The following is a 22,585-nucleotide window of genomic DNA, read 5'->3' on the forward strand; positions in this document are numbered from 1 at the left end:
GGTGAACTTGGCCAGTCCGCTTCTGACTCCCGTGTCCACATCATTAATGAAGATGTTGAACAGTATGGGTCCAAGGACAGAGCCTTGGGGGACCCCACTGGTCACAGGACACCACGATGAGTGACTTGCATCGATTACTACCCTCTGGGTCCGACCCCGGAGCCAATTTTCTAGCCAGTGGATCGTGGAGGACCCAAGGCGACAATTGGCCAGTTTCTCCAAGAGGCGATCATGGGACACCAGATCGAAGGCTTTTTTGAAGTCAAGATATATGACATCAATCTCTTCTCCCTTGTCCAGGTGATAGGTCACCTGGTCATAGAAGGAAATGAGATTGGTCAAGCAAGACCTACCCGCAACAAACCCGTGCTTGGCTATCCCTCTATGAGAGCTTATTTTAGGTAACAGTTATATGAATGCATGGCATATATATAATTGAAAGCCATCCAAAAAATATGCAACTTACATTTAAAAAACAGCTGTGCAAGTTTCCTGCTGGAACTTTACTCCACCTTCCTTGATGTATGTCAAGCTGACAAATGTCCTGCTCTATTATTTCACAATTAATTTTCATAGATTCATAGATTGATAGATGTAGGGTCGGAAGGGACCTTGCAGATCTTCTAGTCTGACCCCCTGCCCTGGGCAGGAGAGAAAACTGGGCTCAAATGACCCCTGCTAGGTAATCGTCAAGCCTCCTCTTAAAGTCTGAAGAGTTTTGTATAAAGAGTTTTAAGTAAATAATGAACAGTGACTAAAGTCACGATTTACATTTCTTCAGATGATTGGAAGCTATTTTATATTCTATCCCACTTTTGTATGCATCATGATGACAGGACATTGAAATAAAGGGAAGGATTAATAGTGTCTCAGAAGAGTGTAAGAGAGTTAAATCAGCACTGTTGTCTATTCAAGTTATCCAAAAACTGTTCTATAATAAATATTGGCTATTTCATACTTATTACCCAGAGAAATTAAAGCTCCTATGGAATGTGTGGAATTCATAATGCATGCAGGGCTATTGCACATATTTAAGAATGGAACAAAATTGAGAATATGCACAAGAATCATAAAAACATGATGTCAAAAGAAGTAGGCTGTAATTAAGGGGACCATAGGGCCTGACTGAATGGGATCATATAGTCTGGAGGAACAGTCCCAAAGTTCTAAGTCATATCCTGAAAACATTATTACAATCTTGAAAATGTTTTTCACTTCCTTCCCTCAATAAAAGATTGTTTACAGCATACACTGGGGAGGGAGAAGCAGGGAACAGCTCTGTGCAGGCACTGCTAACTGTTTTCCACAGGGGGAGAAGGAAGAGTGAACAAAACACAGCTGAGGCTAGAGGCCACCTTGAGTCCAGGACAGTAGAAAAAACAAAGATGGCACTAGTATTTAATTCATTATTTGGTGAAGGGCAGCAATAAGTGTTTCTTGAAGGGAACTATTTATTCAGTGCAGCAGAATGAATGGGCTTTGGGGCATTTTTCATTCTGCTACTCACATCTTATTTTTATTTTTTAGATATATATCCTACCCTATCCATTAGGGGTGTGCAAAGTGGGCCCTATTCGATTCAGCCTGAATCAGGGACAGTGATTCAATTCGTTGGTTCGGATCATTGTCCCTGATTTGACTCAGCTGAATCTGAATCAGCAATTCAGACATTGATGTAGCTTTAAAAGTTTTTTCTACATACTTCGAGGTAGAATGTGGCTCATGATCACGGTGATGCTGGGGTGTATGAAGCATGACACAGGAGTACAAGGGGGCCCTCCACATGCTCAGTGATGAACCCAGAAGTGGACTGGAAATTTTTTCGGTCCACTTCCGGGTCTGACAGGGAGCGTGCTAGGGGACCCCCCCGCGCCTCCCCAGCTCAGCGATCAGCCGCAGGGGGAATGTGGCTGCCCCCCCCAGACCCAGGAGGCACCAGTCATCGAGCTGGGGGGATGCAGAGGGCACTCCCTGGCAGACCCGAAAGTGGACCGGAAGTGCTTCTGGTCCACTTCCAGGTCTGCTGCTGAGTGCACTGGGGACCGCCCTGTGCTTCTGTGGGACGCTCCATGCGCCCCAGCATCACAGCACTTATGAGCCCCTGCTACCTAGAGGTATGTAGAAAAAACACTTAAAGCTGTCTCTATGCCTGAATCTCTGAATCTTTCCAAATCTCTCCAAATTAATTCAGAGGGTTCCAATTTGATTTGGAGAGATTAAAGGGTCCACTGATTTGATTTGGATTCAGAGATTCATCCACTGAATCGGGCCAAATCTCCACTGAATCGAATCAGGGACTGAAGCTTCACACAGCCCTACTATCCTACTAAAGGCTTAGAGAAGTCCTTTCCCAGTTTTTGTCTGGAAGATGGAAGCACAGATTTAGCTCTTAAGTGGACCTCTAATTTGAAGAACCTATGTCTGGTTGGACTGCTCTGGGGTTCTACACTACAGATAGACTGTATGGTCATTTTGCACACAGAGGACTGTGGGAGAAAGAACTCGGAAAGAGGACTGGAGAATGGAAAATGAAGGCAGTGGGAGGCAATAACATCAGAGATGAAAAATGCAGGGAATTTTAGTAATAAGTCTGTGACATGCTTTATGAAATGGTTACAGCTATCATAATCCAGAGTATTGAAGCTGTAGCATTTAATCAACTCAAATAGGGGTAAACCAGGATGGCTCATCCACGGCTATCAAACTGCAAAATTATCCTTGCATCCTTGTACTGTGCAACAACATGAGCAGCTGTCCTATAGCCTGAGTTGTGAGTGCAGAGCACTGTAGCTGCTTTATGCATCATGTAATGTAGGATACCCTCCTCCTTAAAAACCTGAGAATCCGAGGAGAGATGAGCCAAGTGAACTATAAAAACACAGGTAGATGTTCCCATTTGTATATCAGACTGAAAGACTTAAAATCTCAGAAAAAGCTTGAAAATTATCACCAAGCAGCCCTGTTGTTGATTAACATTGGAGATGCATAGGGGGTGCACCCCTTGAGATCAGCCATGCACCCTTTGGAAGAGCCAGCTGTGAAGCCAGAAACGCACTTCCAGTTTTACCGCTGGCTCAGTGATCAGCCACTGAGGGACCACCCCCCATCCCCAGTAGGTGATCGGCCACTGGGGGATTCCTCCCCATCAGCGATCTGGTGACTCCCCAGACTCAGGAGCCACCAGTCACCCATGCTGATTAAGGTTTCGGTAAACTGCACCCACAGGATTAAGACCCAAAGGTTAAACATGTGATAGGAACTAAGTCTGAAGTCATCCATGTAAAACCTAATACTAATGAGAGAAAAATCTAGTTGAGCAGAAAAACTTTTTTTTCTAGAAATTGCTGATGAAAAGCATGATAGCATACAGTTTTAACTTTCACTGTTGAGCTCTGAAACATTTTGGTGAAAATAATAAAGCAAAACAAGACCCAAACAATTTCATAGTTAAAGAGATGCTTGAGACAGAAAGAAAAGCAAGTTTAGCTACTTGCTGTGAATAACATGACAGTAAAACAGTAAACATAATGAAAAGATTCCATAACTACAAGTATGGAAAAACATTGGCAGCAACAAATACTGAGGAAATGATATGGGGAAAAATTATGAGAGAGAAAAGGACTCCTCCTCAATAATGTAAGGTTTTGTTTTGTTTTGGGGTTGGGTTTTGTTTTTGTTTTTGTGGGGGGGTTTTGGGGGTGGGGGGGTGGGGAGGGATTATTTTTAGAGATGCTAATGTCTGACTTTATCCTCTAGCTCAATTGTCCCCCACCTCTCTCCTCTAAAATACACTAGCTGCTATAAATATATTTTGGACTTGTCATATCTGCCATTCTTGGGTCAGCCTTTGTGAACCACAATCACTGTGGATTACTGCAAGTAGGCTCTGATGATTCCAGAAGAGAGATTATTATAATCCAAAAAAGAACTAAAGATAAGATGGTCTAGGAGGAGAGTTAAACAAAGTCAATTATAATAAATGGGTACACAAGAAAGAAGTGATTGAAATGGAGAAGACTTGCAAAAAGGTATGGCTAAACATCTCAGGTTATCAATCTATTATAAATTAAATCTCTTATTCTGGAGACCAGATCCAGAGGCCAGATCATGCGGGTTGGTAGCTCCCCCATGTCAAAAATTTGAACTACAGTCTACAAGGGACAAAGCAGATGGAAACAATGGTCTGAAAGCTTTTGAAGCTGGAAAAGGCAATGATGCATAAATCATAAAGTGAAGATGATGATTATGACAAAAGGTTATAAAAAAATTAAAAAATTAAGTTTCACAGCAAAGCACAGGTTGAACTAGTACTAAGTGAAAAGTATGGCTTCAAGCACAAGGGCTTTATACTCAGGAGTTAGAGCCAATATTTGAAAACAAATAGACATATCCAATATGTATAAAAACAAGCAAAAACGTATCCTACAGACACTCTACTTGTTCACCATTGTATTTTACATGAGTGTATATGTTACTGAGATGCATAACCAAATAGCTGGTTTGATGCCAAACTCCTGAATTCTATACAGATCTACTCTTCAATACCTTGTTTGATAAGAATGGGGCATGGAAAAACACTTTGCATGTAATAGATGGGAATGATTTGGATTGTTTACCTTAGAGAGGAGACACTAAAAGAATCACAGGATATTTTTTTTCCATAATAAAAAAAATAAAGAGACACTCAGTGAAATGGAAAGGTGGTATATTCTGAGTAACGGATTTTTCCTCCTTTATACCACACTACTGGACTGTGAAATTCATTGCAACTTAGCAAGACTCCTACATAGGTTTGGGAAAATGGTGGGACATGAAGGCTGTGGAAAAGGTCAAAGAATGGAACAAGGGTTTACTTCTGTATATTGCCAGATTTCAGCTGCTTACTCTTGGAGAGCTTTCCTAAAACGAAAACATTAAAAACTCCTTTTCTGCTACTTTCCCCTCATACTTTCCAGAAAGCTTCTCCCTGGATGAGGTGTTTCACATTACATTTCAGCAACTACTCTAGCTCCATAAGTTACATCAGGAAAAGTTAAAATTAAAATCCTGGAATTAAAATCCTGCGCTATAGCTAGCTTGCTAATTTTGCACTCAGCTGGAGAATTGCACTTTGGTATCTTTATATTAGTAGCTTAAAACAAACAAACAAAAACTAAGCACAATGCCCTATTTCTAAGACATACCTCTTGGTTCCAAAATTATACCTTTTATTAGACCAACTGGAAATTGGCAAGAAAATTGTCCTTTTCTGCAAGCTTTCAAGAATCAGTCCCTTCGTCAGGCTCTGGGAAAAGTGTAGATGGTACAAGATGGTAAATGTCCCTATAGGTCGGAAATAAACTTCATTTTTGCACAGAGGGAGCTGAAGATGGAAGTCTGTCCATCTGGGTCCATGAGAGTGTCTTCGTTCCCTATTTCTATACACTTTATAGATAATTCAAACTTATTTCTCAGTAAAGGAAGAGACTAACATGGAACGTACACCCTGGATAGTGAAATATTTGTGACATGTCTGAGAATAAATCATAGCATTAAAAAACAAATGCACTGCACACTTGTTCAAGTACATAACAGGAGATCTGGGTTTTCTGTTCACCACAGAAATTCACAGATTTTCTCCTTTATAGGAGAAAAAACACAGGACACTGTGGGTTTCCCCTTCCAGGTTGGCAGAGTTCCAGCCTGCAAAGGGCTGCTTGGGGCTGGGGAGAGCAGGATGCAGGGGGTGAGCACATATGTACACAGCCAACAATACAGCCAGACAAGGGTGGAAAGCAGCTCCCCCAGCTGCCTGCAGGCAAGTCTATGCGGGGGGAGGGGCATAAGCAGCATGGGGAGTGGGGGGGCATGTGTCTTGCCAGATTTGTGCATGGGGCAGGGGTAGTTGCAGGCTGTCCCCTGCGGGGCTTGAGGCCCTTCACCCTGTAGCCCCCCCCGGGGGCCTCCACAGTGCAGCAGGCAGAACCCGGCGCAGGAGGGCAGAGCTGGCTGGGAAGGCTTGGTGCCACTGCTGCTAGGAGCTCTGCACCAGCCGCACTGCTATGGCAAGGTGCCCCCTGCCTGCCCAGCAGCAGCAGGAGGCACACAACTCCTCATGATGATGGGGAAGGCTCAGTGCTGCTGCCACTGCCACCACCACCACCAGGAGCCCTGTGTCAACTGTGGCGCCATGGCAAGATACCCCCTGCCCACGGAGCCCTCACTGCTAGGTCCTGCCCACTGCCCTCCTGCATTGAGTCCTGCCTGCTGGCCCACAGAGACCCCAGGAGGAAGGGGAGCAGGACAGGGAGCCCCAAGCAGCAGGCAGCCCATATCGTCCCCTGCCCCCACCCCCACAGGCCTCATTTGGCTTCACTCCAGCTGTGCTGCCTGTAGGGGGAAGGGAGGGGTTGGCTTCATACTCTGCTCTGGCCACAGCAACCTACGCCTCCTGCACATGGCAGCTGGGGCTCAAGCGCTGTTGGCCAGCTGCAGCTGCTGCCCATACAGTAAGGAGCAGACAGAATGATCCTGTAGCCCTGGCAGCTGGGGGCCCCCTCTGGAAGGACTGGGGGACAGGGGGCTTCAAGCCAGGGGTGAGGGGCACTGGCAGGGTCAGGGGGGTCTGGATTGGGAGTGAGGGGCATGGGAATTTGAGATTTCTAAGCAGAGAAAACCAGGATCCCTGCTCATCACTATATCTATATAGACAGATATCTACAGGTTTCCCTCGCCAATCACTGTGGTTAGATTCCTAAAAGTTTCCATGGAAAAAACATGGCTGGCAAGACAAAAGGCTTATGGGAAAAATGGCAGGTGGTGCGCTGATACATGGCCACAGTAAACTATGTTTACTCAAAACTGTATACTGTGGTAGCCAAAATGGTATACAGGCGGTCCTCGACTTATGATGTTTCAAGTTACATCAAACGGCACTTACAACATTTGTAAATTTATACTTTGTTTTGACATTCTGACATGGATTTTGCCTTTACAATGCTGGACACAGCTGTATCCAGCTGGTAAGTCTGTTGTGGTGGGGGGGACAGGGGAAGGAAGAGGAGTGAGAAGGCAGATCAACGCCCCGCAGTGAGGGAGGGATTGCAGAAGGGGCTGGGACTGGGGCTGGGGCAAGCACTGCCAAGCCAGGGTATGGGGGGAGAAGGGGGTGGGGTGGCTCCCACCGCTGTGCACCACAGGTCTGGGACATGGGGGTGGGGGATGATGTGTCCCAGATCTGCATGGGGCAGGCGGCAGAGTGGGGTCTACGGGGGGCTGCAGCCACTCTAAAATTCCCCATAGCCCCTGCCACCCACCCAGAGCAGCCCCGGTCCAGGCTGCCCCAAGGAGATCTGGAGCACACACCCCTGCCATGCCCTGCCACTGCTTGCTGGGGCAGACCTAAACCGTGGTTCATCCAGGAGGTGTGGGGAGGCTGGACCATCTCCGCTGCTGTGCACCACTTGTCCAAGGCAGTGCACTGCCTCTGCCCCTCGCACCCCGCCTCCCCTCAGCTGGGAAAGCGGCAGCAGGGCAGAGCCCCCACTCCCAGCACCTTTTGCCTTGCCACAGGGGGAGCAGCAGGAAATCAGCTGGACAAGCTGCAAATTCTCCGGTGGCTGCCCACAGCCTCTGCTCCCAGCACTGCCGGAGAGTAGCCCGGCACTGCTGGCATCCCCGTGGGGGGACCAGCAGGGGAGAAGCTGGCTGAGCCATGGCTTTGCTCCAGGGACTATGGGCTGTTAATCATTTGGCTGAAGGATCAAGATAAACCCTGTGGTCCTGTGAGTTTAGGCATCAGTCAGGCTAGGAGCCTTTATGATGAACAGCAAAATGTGACAGAGGAAGAAGATGCACACACCATGTCCCTGTTTGAGGAAAATGAGCCCGACATTGAACACAGTGCATCAGTGAATAGGGGAATATACAACATGGACAGCTGCTACAGAGAAATTGACAAGTAAAAGATGAGGACATCTGTTCAAACTTCCTTGGACACTCTCTTTAAGAAAGCAGACAAGACTCCAGAAAAACCTGCAGCCAAGGCTCCTGAGAAGACTCCAGCCAAGAACCTTTCAAAAAGTCCAACCAAGAGCCCTTCAAAAAGTCCAGCAAAGTCACCTCAAAGAAGTCCTTCCAAATCAGTATGATTGCTATTTACAATATAAATACATTAATTTGGCTATATTATTCATCTATAATTGATTGAGTATAAAATTCTGGTTATTTTTGGTGAAAATAGGGTATCGGGCCTTGGTTCCAGAACCAATCCCCCATTTATAACATTATTTCCTATGGGAAAATTGGTTCCAAGTTACAACGTTTTGACTTAAGATGTGGTTTTCAGGAATCTATTGTGTTATAAGTCTGAGGACTGCCTGTATAGGATATTAAGCTTGGATACTCAGAACCATGGTTGGTGAGGGAAACTTGTATATAGATATATCAATATATCTATACAGATATATATCTATATTGAGATAAACTTGCCCATTCTAAAGAACAAAGCTCTCAGCTCTCAAGAAACTTGCCCACTAAAGAATAAATTCCTTACCTCACTGACACTGACTTTGAATTATGCAGGCTTTTCTTTAGTTATGGCTGCATAATATCTAGGACAAAATCTCTTAAGCTTTTGTGTATGCTTTCCTAAACAAAAAAGGATATAGTAGCTCAGAGGCTAACCAGTAAAGAAGAAACAAGAAAATTTTGAATACTCTAGTAAGGTATGGAGCAGGGTGAGAACAGTTTGGTCTAACTGGAAGAACTGAAAAAAACTGACTCTTGTGTAGATCTATTACTGGGAAAACTTAAATTCCTGACAAATCAAGGGAACAGAATTGGTTTTATGATGGAAGAGAAGTTTTACTTTAAATATTTCACTACATACTATTTAAATCCCACTTAGAATTCAGAAAGAGAGCTCAAGTAGGGCTGGTCGTACAGAACAAAGCAATTTCAAGACAGCTGAAAAACTGCCCGTGTAGTTTCAACAACAAAGAAAAATGCCAGAAGTGTCAAATGTCAACGTTGCCAGAATGTAGCATTTTCAGGCACTTGTAAGGAAAGAAAAAGGGAAGGGAAGTAGCAGTAATAAACTTTTTACCCATTATTAGCCCAACTGTTAGGGCATTCAGATGGGGTGTCAGTGATCCAGGTACTATTCCCTCTTCTGCCTGAGCCGATATAAAATTCACACCTCCTAGCTGTCAAGAAATTGCCCTAACTGCTAAGCTAGGGGGTTAGGTCTAACGAACAGCACTCTGTGGGCACGCCTACATGTGCATTTATTGTGACTGAATAAAATCCAATGCAGTTCGAGCCAGAGTTTACTCCTGCCAGGCGTCACATTTACACACGCACCCAGGACTGCAGCATGTTGAGCCAGGTTGGAGCAGCCCCAGATGGTAGGGGGACCGTGCACGGTCAGCCTGCCAGCCTGGAGCTGCTCTGACCTGACTCAACATGCTGCAGAGGGGCTGGCTGGGGCTTGAGGGTGCTCTAGTGTGGAGCTAGCCGGCAGGCAGCCCCTATACTGAAGCACCCTCATGCCCCAGCCAGACTCATCAGCGTCTACATGTGAGCTGCAGTGCACTAAATAACACTGCTGTAGGTAGGACAGTACTTGTATTGACAAATACTAACCTACGGCAGTGTTTATTAGTCTACTGCAGCCGAATAGAGCTTCGTGTGTAGAGGCTGAAACTCTACTGCAGAGCTACTTAGTCTACATCACAGTAAAAGTCTCATGTAGATGTATCCCGCGAGGGTAAAAGACCTTGGTTCAGATTTACTCCCTCCCTAGTTCAGAGCAGAGATCTGAACCAAGTCTCCCACCTCTGAGGAGAGTTCTCTAAAAACCAGGATACTGGACACTTAGCAAAAATGACTATAACCACTAGTTTTCTAAGAGCGCCTCCCAAAAAGTATTCTGTTTGGGGTGGAAGAAAATCTTATGTTCACCCTGAAGTGATTACTTTTTTCTCATTTACATGGGGGGGGGGAAAGGGAACAAGTCAATCCATTATGGCTTTATCTGATTTTTTTTTCCCGTGATATGGTAGCCAAACTAAAATAATCAATTATTTGCTCAGCTTTTTGGCCAAGTAGTCCATAGGCTTGGAACTGGCTCTGTTTGTATAAGAGTAGGTTTCACCCTGTACCATTTTCCTCCTCCGTCTCAAAACTCATTTCTTGAGATACACAGTAGAAATGCTACTCACTAGTGAATTCTCCATGTTTTCTAATTTGTGCTAAAACATCTTCCTTGTCCTAAAATCTTCATGGTTTCATTATAACAGTATGTGATATGTGCCTTGTTCTGTCCACTTTCAATTTGTGTGTGAAGACAGTTCCCATCCCCTTAATCCTCCCTCCCATTGCTTTAGTAATCAGATTGGATTTATAATCAACCATGTCTTTGCCTTCATCTCCCTCTCCAGTGCTATTATTAGATCTTAGAATTTTGATCTGCCTTTGGTCTTCAGCTTTATTGTGAAAATGCTGTTACTTTTTCTGAATCACTTGAAAAATCTCTGTTGGCTGAGGATGTAAAATTCTTTATAGAGGAGACAAATTACTGAAATTCTTACTGTAAATTTTTTTTCTAATTCCAAGGCTTAGGTTTTAATATCATGTTACTGTATGCCTTGTATGTAGGTTTTAAATACATATTTAAATGCACATTCAGGATTTTCACCAGCAGCAACCTAGGCCAGTGGTGTCTGCATTCACTGAGGAGCACATGGCCTTGCTGAGGTCTGGGATGCAGATATTTTTCCCTTTCTTTTGTTGTCAAGTCATTCTTACTGACTCTTCATGTGTAGCTTGAAATAAGAATTGTGGTTACTTTCTAAGAATTAAGTGGTAATCATCAATTAAGTCAGTGACCATCAATTAAGTCAGGCTACTGTGAAATCCTTTTAAGGGTAATGTGGGGTGCCGCGCAATATTAGCAGCGTTCTGTTCGCAAACACTTACATGGGATTCACAAGATAAACCCAGAGATTTCAAATAGGAATCCATAGGGTCAAAAGCATTCTGACTTCTGGTGTTTCCTGCTGAACTGTTCGCAACAGAAGAATTGCTCTATTATTTCTCCTTTATCAAAAAAAAAATGAGTGAAAGCTAAGAGCTGGCATTTTCCAAGGGGTGCCTGGAATCTAAAATTTTGAAAACCACTGGAGTTCTATTACTACACATCTGTCTCTTTGAGCAGTTCCTAACACCATGGTTATGAACAGCACTGGTTTTATAATCTGCATGTGTACCATACAATGTCACTCACTACTCCACTTAAGTGCACCACCTCCAAGGTAAAAGAGCATAGCTGTTTAATAGTGACCACAACAATTTAAGGCAGAATAAAAACAGATGTTCTCCAGGATTAGCTGGCTAGGCTTTGTCTACCAAGGTCCAAGTCATATGCACCAAGCCTTTTAATGACTAATACAGTGGTTCTCAACATTTTTTGATCCAAGGCACCCCTCCACAACTTTTCAAAATTTCACAGCACCCCACTTAATAAAACAAATATAAATATATGACAAATATTATAATATAAACATAACTGCAACAGTAAATTTTAATTCATTATTAATTGATTGGATCCTTATAATTATACTCCCCGCACTGGTACCCTGACTGAGAACAGATGGATCTGTACCATGCACCTCACCTCCTGCCAACCCAGGTCAGGAAGCAGCTGCAGCAGGAGCAGGTGCTCTTGTTGCAGCCCTTCCCAGTCTGACCCTGCAAGGTGTCTCCCAGAAACAACATACACGGGACAGATGGAACTGTCCTGCACACCATGAGTGACTGGTGCCTCCTGAATCTGGGGTGGCACCCGCAGAAGCCCTACTGGCACCAGCCCTACTGACAGCATCAGTCGGCTGTCGGGGGGGCACCGGCCCCGTCAGGGGGGGGCATGTGCACCCCTGTGCACCCTCTACCAGTCGCCTATGCTGCACACACACACACACACACACCCCCAAACCCCTCTAGTTTCAGGAGGCACATCAGAACCAAACTGAGAAATGGCTACAGCAGAAAAGCATGCTGCCTGCATTACATTATGCAGGTAGGCATGCTGTTTCTGCTGCAGCTCTTCCCAGTTCTGCCCCAACATGCCTCCTGAACATGGAAGCACACAGGGCAGTCCTACCTGGTGTCAGTAACATCTATCTCCATGCTGCAGGCACTGTGGGGTGAAATTGCCCCACACACCTTCGTTTTCAGGAAGCACATGGAGCCCAACTGAGAAGGAGCAGCAGCACTGATGGCACGTCTGAATGCACGAGCCGAACATGGAAGCACTAAAGCAGAACTTGACCCCTGGTTGAGAGCCACTGCTCTGATCAGTATTCGATATATCATAGTACCTACCTGGTCCGCAATGTCGACAATTTTACTGACAAGTGGGAAAAGTTTTTTAATATTTGAAACACCAGTAGGAATTTACACTGAATAAAAGTTTCCCTCTGGTTTCCTATACTATAAATCTCTCTTGGTGTGTTACCACAGAATTCCCCCTTCCCTACTAAACAATCCTGCTATAGCAGTCATGTGAACTCCAATAGCTCTCATTCAAAGTTTCTTATATTCTTAATTAATTCCTTCATTTTCCTTTACCTCTCTCCCCTGTCTTTTCTGAAGAGAACTTGCCTTCTTAGCTTGAAAAAAAAATCTATCTATCTATCTATCCATTCATCTCACTTCATGGTTCATTTTCTCCTCCTACATTTCCTCCATCCTGTACCTCCTTGTTGACTCCTTCCACTGCTTCATGCTACAATTGCTGTCCTCTCTCAATGTGACTTTCAAACTTTTTCCATCCCCAAATAAAACCATGTCTTTTTCATCGTTCTAAATTCTTACAACTTTCTGTATCTTTTCTTTAACTCATTGTTTTTCCTGGTCTTTCTCCTATCTCATTAAGGCAAAACAAGACCTCACCAATCTCAAATTTCCAAAGTGCTAGATCTAGATTTCAAAATAACTATCACCCAATCTCTCTCTCTCTCTTTCTTACCTATCTGTCAAGTTTTAGAGAGCATTGTTCATTCACAATGTTAGTACTATTATCCACTTGATCCTCTGCTGTAACACTTTTTTTCTGAACTATTTACTTAACATTTTCTTCTGCTTAATCCTACTTGCTAAAGGTTCTCTCTCTCTCTCTCTTTGATCATCGGGTTGCTTTTAATATTATTGACTAGAGGCACTTCACATCTAATCTTTCTTAGGGGCACATGGGATTCTGTTTTCTCACAGTTCCCACCTTATCCCTCTGAATGTTCAGACCAGAGGTGCTGTCATGACAAACTCTCTTATGTGCTTACTCTTTTTTTCTGCTGAAGTACCAGTGAATCAAGATTTTTTTTCACCTCATACATCTTCATTCACTATTTATTACTATCCCTTAATTTCCACCAATTATGAGCAGTATCTAAATTTAACCTGGATAAAACTCTTCCTTCTTTATTTTTCTCCCTTACTCTCTCATGCCATGCTTGCTGCCAATAACTGCAGAAACTACTCCTTAGCCATGTCCAGACAAGCACGGCTGTGTGGCATGTGGCGCCACAGACATGTCTGTGGCGCCACATACCACAAGTTCAGTTGTTCTCCACACTGCAAGGCAGCAACAGGGTGTGGGGTTGACTCCTTCATATCCAGGGGCCAAAAAAACCTGCAGAAAAAACAACAACAGTGGCATGCATGGGACCAGTGTGTGCCTGTCAAAACCAGAGCCTGGCCAGCCAGAGCCCTACTGCAGCTGCCAGCCAGGCTCCATGTGGCAGGGTCACTGCTGCTGCAACCCCGGGAGGCCCGCAGGACCCCAGGTAAGGCTGCAGGGGCCAACCCAGTGCTGGACCCAGCATCCCCTATCCCACCCAGTATAACCTCCTGCACATCAGAGGATGAGTGGCACACGCGTTTCCAGGGATCAACTGGTGGCAGCACAGGGTGCCCCACTGCTGGTTGTCCCTGGGGAACCAAACACCATGCACATGTGGATGCAGCCCTTCACTCTAATATTTTTGCTCAAACTTACAATTCTTTTTGAACTCAGTACTTCTTGGTCATTGCATCTCATCTGTTGTCAGAGTTTGTCAGTTCTACCTTCATAACTATTTGAAAACAGACACCTTTTTGCCTTTGCTTTTCCCTTCCATCGGGAATGCTGTACGTTTCCATGAGGCATTCCCACTTCTTCAGGACTCTCCTCCTCTGTGCTCCAGTCTGTCTCCAGATTCGTACACTATCAGCTGCCTCTTGTCTTCTCCAGTCTCAGGTAAACTTCCTTAGGCCTTGTCACATTCTAGTTTCCATCCTCCCTCTCTTACCCCATACCTACATGCAATAACATCTCCATATGAATTTATTCTGTTACATCTTTGTCCTTTCTGCTCTTCTGAAAAACTCTTAATCAACAAACATTCACTCTCTTTTCATTGCTTATTTCATAACGCTCCTTTGCAAAATCTACTTGGTTACCTCCCTCAAAAAAAAACCCCAAAATTCTTAATTATCCATTCTTTTAGTATTTCAGCTTATAAAGAAGTTTAAAATTAGCAAAGCAATTTTGTTAGAGGCATTTTTCAGATTCTGCCAGCCTTGCTCATGTTGAGCAATATCTCATTTAAAAAACAGGCCCTTTGTTAGCAATAGAATGACTTACCGATTAATTTACTACTCAGTGCAAGCCACAGCAGCTGAAAGGGCCAAGGAAAGTCCCTCATCATAAGTCCTGTTCTAAAACAATCCAGATGCTGCTACCTTCTAGAAAAAAAATGTCATGGTCTGGTCATCCTCAGCAGTTAAAGTTGCTAAACAGCTTGCTAAAAGTGAAATTCAAATGTATTCCCAAGGCTTTGTTTAGATCAGGGGTGTCAAACTCATCTGCCTCTTCCTCCCCTGCTGCATGTCAGATCTAGTACTTGGGCACTCATTTCAGACAGTCCAGGACACATGCACCACATGGCACCCCATGCAAGGTGGGCCCCAGACTGGCTAGAGCAGTTACCACATACAGATGGCATGAGTTCCAGATCAGTCAAGCTTGGCACCAGGTGTCCCAGGCCCTCCATGTGACCACTCCAGTATGTGCCTCATGTGGCATATGAGTCAACTCTGAGACCGCAGGTCAGCACAGGGGCCAGATAAGGAGGCATTGACCCCTCTGCTTTAGATTTTATCACTCCAACAATAGCTAATATAGCATTACTGATTTTAGTTGGACTGAATTTATTTGCTCTTAGATCATATAGGCTGCATCCATGAACTACTTTGATTGAAGTACAAAGATACTGTTACTAGCTACAAATGTTATTAGACCTACAAGTAACTGGACAAATCAGTAAGTGAAAAGGTCTATAATTACACTTGATTCTTTGCTACTATGTAAACATGTGGGCCAGACACCTCCTTTCAGAAAGTATGACAGTCTGGCACATACAAATTATAACACGATGTAATTATAACATCAGCCATCCATTAATAATACTATAACACACTATGGGGTATATTTCCAGTTGTGACAATGACCCCGAACTCCCCCAGGGAAGAGGTGTACTTATTTTACATCACTTATGCACTCCGGCTTCTGGCTCTTGCCACACCATAACCATTTGATTAGGACAAAGATGTTTTAGGGTTTGTGGTCCCAAATGACATTCAATTTTTTAATGGAAGATATTTTCAATATATTTTTATCATATGGCACTATGACCAAGCAGACTTAAGGTTGTCTGCATGCCCTACCTGTGCATGTCCATGTCTTTTGACATGTTCACATTTATGTTAAGTTCATGAAATATGACAATTCAGACTTAAATTATTATTTGGGAGATAATATCCATACAAGGTCTTTTAGCCTTAAACGAATTATATGTATTGTATTTTTTTAAGACTGGTGTTTGTAATAAAACACAGACTAGCGCAAAGCTCATTCAAGATGAGGGAAAATTTCTTCACTGTAGGTCTGCAGTGTTGCCAATTCTTCCAATCATTACAAGTTTGTGATATTTGACATTTTAATTAAAACCCCAGCTGCTGAAGATAAGCAATTCTGTGAGAATCCCAGATTTCTTTAAAAAGTAAGTAAACTGCAGAGTAAATCCTGGAAGTGCAACCTAAGTGCAACATGTAAAGCCTCAAAAGCAAGAAAGCAAATTAAATAACACAATGTTAAAATCTCTCTCTCAATAAATTTTAAGTCAGTCATAACTGGGAATGCCAGCTCTGTTCTCTCAGAAACACCCCCCCCCCAGCAAATAAAACCATATCATAGTAGTACTGCACAAGATGAGAGTTGAACAGTTTTCTCTCATCAGTATCACTTTAGGCAAAAGGCACAGCAGGGTGGCACCTTACAGACTAACTCATTCAGCAAGACATGAGCTTTCATTGGCTACAGCTCACTTCCTCAGATTCTATGAATGGACTTTTTAGTAACTGCTCATTGCTCAGCCTCTTTCACTTTCTCCGTTTAGCCTGACCAATATCACTTTTTCTGAATGAGGTACAATGTTGCTTTGCTTCTCTCTCTCTATCCTCCTCCATCTCCTCTTCTTCTCTCTCTCTCCCTATCACAACTACATATTTCCAACTAAAATACCAGCTGGTCACACATTTCCTCAGATTGTGAGAGACAAATGCTAACCAAAAAATTCACTTAAAAAAAAAACCAGTTCTCATTAACCCTACCTGGAAAAGCATATTTTAAAAAATGGGCAAGCTAATTAATTACTGTAGCAAACAAACAACTAGTTTGGTTTTTTAATACTGTGCTAACTTCAAATTCATACAAAATTAACTATAAAAATAAATTAGTTATGAATACAGTTTTATTCCTTCCTTTGAAGACTGACACAAAAGTTCACATTTGCCATTTGTTCACAAAAATTCACATTTTAACCCTTCCAGTACTGCCCCAAATACCAGCTACATCTCGCCAAGTTCAGCTACAGCGATGGAAAGATCCAATTCAGTTACCGCAAATATTTTGTTCCTAAGCAAGATTGTCCCCTATGACATATTATCTGGTGCTTTCCTCAGTGTAATTTCAAATATCTCAAATAATGAAGTTTTCATACATCAATTAGGCTATTTCCCCATCTTAAGAGAACCCAATTACGAATCTAACTTCTATTCAGTCTAGATTTTCATTTTTTTAATTTCATTATTACTCTTGTCATGGTTCCTATATACTGCTCTAAACAAGTCTTCTTCCTTGTTGGTTTTCACTGCTTCAAAATGTTGACAGCACTGTGCCCTTATTTAACCAAGCCCTACAAATTTAACTTTTAATCTTTCCTCACATCTTTCCCTCTAGAGCTCAGATCATTGTTTGCCAATTTTTTTTATTTTTTTTTTTACTGATAATGACTTGCACAGATTCATTTTGTTTATTTACTGATACCAGATGGTGTCAGCCAACACTTCCTCTTTTGATATGGTCCACAGAGCTTGAACTTTTAAGGGTGAGATTATTGGAGAGATGGGCAACTGGGCTGTATGAAATTGCACTTATAAGCAAGCAGTGCAATCAGCAGAGCTTAGATTTCAAGAAAAAGTGACAGCCATGTAAAATCAATTAGATGTGTTATGTTACTGTTTGTTAAAGAATGCATTTTCTCTATTCCTAGCATCTGTCCCTTTTGCTATAGTGACCAAAGAAACACTAATAAATACAAGGCAAGATCCTACTAACTTCCAGGAAAACCCTTTTGTATAGACAACACCTATTCCCATGAAAATTGGACAACATTTTGTCCAGGGTACAAAAGACTGGGTGTTACATACAATTTTTAAAACTGTCTTCTAACATCAGATGCAACTATTAGGGCTGTATGAAATTTCTCCAGCCATTTCATTTTGATATTGTTTCAACCAATGTCAAGGTTGAAACAGCAAAACTGGTATGCAACAAAGGCTGTTGAAATAGCCTCGAAACAAAATGAGGCTAGTCGAAACATTTCAACCATAGGCTGGGGATGGGAATTCAGTCCACCTGGGCTGACTTTCTAGCCCCAGCGCAATATCTGGCAGGGTACTGGGAGTCAGCCCAGCTAGCTTGACTCCCCATCCCCTGAGCTAGTTCCCCATCCCCGGCACTAGATTGGGTGGGGGGCAGGAGGCAGCCCAGTTGGGTTGCTTCCCCAACCCCCACACTAGATCACAGTCCAGCTGGGCTGCCTCCCACCCCCCACATGATCTAGTGCTGAAGATGAGGTAGCAGACTTGACTTCCCATCTCCAGCGAAACGTCGAAACAGCATCAAAACAGCCTTTCTGTTTTGATGGAATGGAACGGAACGGCTGTTTCAAATCAAAATGAAATTCGAAATGGAACGCCGTTCCGTCAAACTGTCGAAACTCAAGGCAAAATGGAACAGTACCATTTCACAAAGCCCTAGTAACTATATCAAAAATAAAAACAAAACCCCACATCTTTGCCATGCATTGCCAGAACTATAAGAAATGTGATTGCTACTTTTTATTCACAGCTAAGTACATGAATGGCAGAAACCCAACATGGTTTCCAGAGCATAATTAAAATTCTTAAGTTGTCCAAGTACTCAATGAAAAAAAACAAACTACAGAAGGTACTTGTTACAATGCCCATATCTCCTGGGTACATTCTCTCTTATGAGATATAGCTTGAGGGATATAGGAAGATAAGAGAATGGTAGAGGTGCACCAATATATTGGTGTATATTGGATCAGCACCGAAAAAAAGGAAAATTGGTATTGTAGGCAATCAGCTTTTTTTAGACCCCAAAATTCCCCATAGCCCTCCATAAACCCCCTCCCAGCACCATTGCCTCCTGGCTCACCCCTACCAACCCCGAGCCCAGCTCCTCTGATAGGAAGAGGCTAGTGCAGCCCCTGGCCCAGAGCCTGCAGCAGGCAGCCTGCCCTCACCTTGCGCACAAATCCAGGGGGGGTACATTCCCCCCATGCCTCCCCTGGGGATGCACAAAGTGGCCAGGAGCTTCACCGCCCCCACACACTCTCCCAGGCCCCACCAGATGAGCCACCTGTGGCTCCGTCCCATGCCCTACCTAGGCTGGGCAGTGCCCGCCCCTGCCCCACTCCTTCCCTCACCGTGGGGGCCTTGATCTGCCCCCCCAAACACCCCTTCCCTAACCCATGCCCCTTCCCCCACAGATTTACTGGCTGGATGCTGCTCTCTGTGCTGCCAGGCTGCATATCAGCTAGTGGATAGGTATCAGCTGACATGACTGGTTAATAATTTGCCAAAATAAATCTTTATCAGTGTACCCCTAGAGAGTGGCAAGTGCTTTAGCAGACTGGAAGTCCATTTTAGTGACTGGGTTGAGAAGCACCATCAGACTTCAGAGTTCTTTTGTGGTAATGGGAAGACAGGAAATAGGCTTGCAGGTCCTGGACCAAAGTACTAGAGATTGACCTTTCCACATTCAAGAATCACATATATTATCTGCACTGATGAGTTACATCTAAAGAAAGTAAAATTAAAACCTTCTCGGTTAACATATATTAGCTAACATGAATACCAAATTATTACATGTGGCTAAAGCTGCAAAAGATGTTGATGTGCTGACAGCTCTTACCTTCCAAATTTGAAAAAGGTATTTACTAAAGTGTTTTTCATTGAGCACTCATGATTAGACCATTTGAAAAGGAACGAGAGGAGACAAAGAGACAAGCAATATCTGGGAGAGAGAGGATGTTGCTAAAAGAACACGACAGGCTTAGACTTTTCCATGGGGTTTCAGCTCTGGAAAAGAATATTGATCATGTGTTTAGCTTTTCCCCAACAGCAGTCTTTTATATATAATTAATATACTTGTTACTTATTATCAATAAGGTTTTTAAAGTCAGTCAGCAATTTGAATGTGCTTTTATTAAGAAATAGCACTTATCACCCCTAAAAAGAAAAGTATGATCTTCAAAAAAATCACACAACAGGAACAACAACATCAGAGCAATATTAATGTAACATACAGAACAGCATGATACTGGATGATGTGCAGGACACGCTAATCTACAGATACCTGTACCTTTTGAAGGCGTGTGTGCATGGAATACTGATAGTGCTGGCACTTGATATACACAAGTGAAGAAAAATCAATCAAATGGTAGGAGCATGTTTTTCTGTTAATAGGTGCAAAACACAAAGATTATTTTCCAGTGATGATAATGAAATAGCAGCAGCCACAGAAACTAAACAAGTTTCTAAGGTAAATGTCATGGGATTAGGATTCAAGATCAAATGCAATAATGCTGATTAACATTTTCAGGACTGGACAAAAGGTTCTCAGGTACAAACCCAAAGTTGGGACCCCAATTCTGGGTACTGAGACCAGAAAACATGGAGGCGTCCTTCAAAGCACAGGCTCCAAATCAACTTGACACTGCTGGTGTTTGGACCTCTAGCAGGGCTTGGACAGTCATATCAGACTGTAACCCACTACAACTACTTTTAAATTAGCAGATAAACTGACTTTATACCACATTTTTAAAAAGCAAGCAAGCAAGTAAACAAAATCTTGCACATCACCAAAAGTACAGTACCAGGTCCACAGCTTTGTTGCTAAAGCTTGCAGGCAACAACCAAACACAAATCATTGTTATCTGAGCAGAAAGCTTTAAAACTGATGTTCTGGATTCAGCCGAAATTATCTGAATAATAATCACAAATCACAGACTATGACATAGAGCATATCTATAGCTCCTGTATTAGGTGAAGAGCTAGGTAAAAATAATTTACCAGTAATCCAGGATTGTACTACTTATTCAAACTTAATATGTGCTGAACAACAATATGACATAGTAGAATGTTGCAAACTTCTCAGAATACAACTGAACACAATTGCAGAAAATCTGATTAATGCAAGAAATTTCATTTTCAGCAGAACTGTACAATACTTTCCCCACACAATATTGGACGCATTTACAATATTTTGCTATTTCTTATAAAAAGACCTAATTGTATAGTCCATAGATATACAAATATTAAAATAAAACAATGCTCTTATAACTAGATTTTTTAAAAAGGTTGCTTTTCCCTTCAGCTTTAACAAGCTTCCCAAAGTACTTCAGAAAGTGGGGTTCACTATAATTTTTATAAACTAAATTTGATACTGCCAGCTGAGCTACATCATCACTCAGGATTTCAAGTGATTTACACCTCCACTTTAAAACACTATGTAGGTCTTAAATAGATGTGTCAGTTATCTCAAGCCAGAGCATTCTTCATCCTCTGAAAAATGTATTTTTTTAAAAACTCAGAGACTTTTTAAAAAATAAACAACAAAAATAAAGATGCAAACCTCTTCAATATTTTAACTCAGAAGAGAAATCAAAGTCAGTACTCTCATTGCAGATCCAAATATTCATGGGTCTAAGATATATGTTGCAATAATTAGGTGGATGACTTCAGGATTTAAACATTAATCAAGATTCAAATCACAGCACAATAAACACACACGTCCAAAAACACAATTGCAAATGCGTACACTCCAGGGAAGGGACACTTCCCTCCCACTCCCCCTCCCTGGGCTAATATTCTACAGAAATCTGTATACAGTTAATATGTCATGATTACTAATGGCACTGTGTACGGTGTTCAGCAATTAAAATACATAATTTTACCTTTGGCCTGATTTATTTTATTCTAGCATATATGGTGTTTTCTGTGGTTAATAATTAATAAGGAAAAGGCAAGTGACAACATTTAATAATATGCAAAAGTAACTGCAAATTTTGTAATGGCAACCACCATATGGAAGAAGAGATAATGTACTTGAACAGAGTTTTTGTTGTGTTTTTTTAAAGAATGTATGTTTGATAAGGACTGTGAAGTATATACAATTTCAGAAACATATTTTTAGGACATTAAAAAGGTAAATGAAATAAGGAAGTGTTGCTTCACAGGTAACAACACACACATACAAACAGCAATTAATATTAGAATCAGAATAGGCATTACATTTCACACAAAATAATTTTATATATGACACTGCAAAAAAATCCCAACAAAATACTTCCAAGCATAGAGAAACCAACACTACCTGTCAAATCTTATAGAACACTTGCTGTCCTAAAAACATTAACAACACACTTCTCTACCAGAAAAAGATAGTGTGCCAAAAGTGTCCTCCTATCTCTAGCCAACAACAACAAAGAACTTTTATTTTTAAATGAACAAACCCAAATGCATTACCTTTCTGTAGACAATCATATTTGGAGAGCTCTCCTCTGGGTCAGACATTTCCACATTACTCTGATCACTGGATCCTTGAGCCATGATGAAGAATTGTCACTCAGACTGCAAAGACAAGAATAGAATTCAGTTAAATACCAAGTAACACAGAAGCATGATAAGGATACATTCCAAATTCAAAGACAGATGCACAGGAAAGAAAGGGAAAAAGAAACTTCACTCTGGTTTTATTCTTGCACAGGTTCAAGACACATATGTACATGCACATGCAGAATACCTCAGATATGTAAGACAGAGAGATGTTTTGATCTTACTAATATAAAGTACACTACTCATAGAGCAAATAAGTAGTCACAAACAACTGTCTTCAGTAAAAAAAGTATTCTTTCCC

General features: G+C 42.3%; 1 protein-coding gene across 20 annotated transcripts in view; it reads right to left on the reverse strand.

Annotated features, from left to right (window-relative positions):
• The window catches only part of RGS6 (regulator of G protein signaling 6), a 578,846-nt gene that overhangs the window by 531,436 nt on the left and 24,825 nt on the right, over positions 1–22,585 (reverse strand). For 19 of the 20 annotated variants that reach the window (XM_025212001.1, XM_025211994.1, XM_025211986.1 and 16 more), the window contains one exon: positions 22,195–22,299. In XM_025212001.1, coding sequence (XP_025067786.1) covers positions 22,195–22,278 — 84 coding nt within the window. In that variant the 5' untranslated portion in view covers positions 22,279–22,299. Of the gene's footprint in view, positions 1–22,194; positions 22,304–22,585 lie in introns of those variants that run through there. The other variant, XM_025212004.1, reaches the window with a different exon arrangement.

This window comes from Alligator sinensis, unplaced genomic scaffold (genome assembly GCF_000455745.1).
Source record: "Alligator sinensis unplaced genomic scaffold, ASM45574v1 scaffold381_1, whole genome shotgun sequence".
Lineage (NCBI taxonomy): Eukaryota > Metazoa > Chordata > Crocodylia > Alligatoridae > Alligator > Alligator sinensis.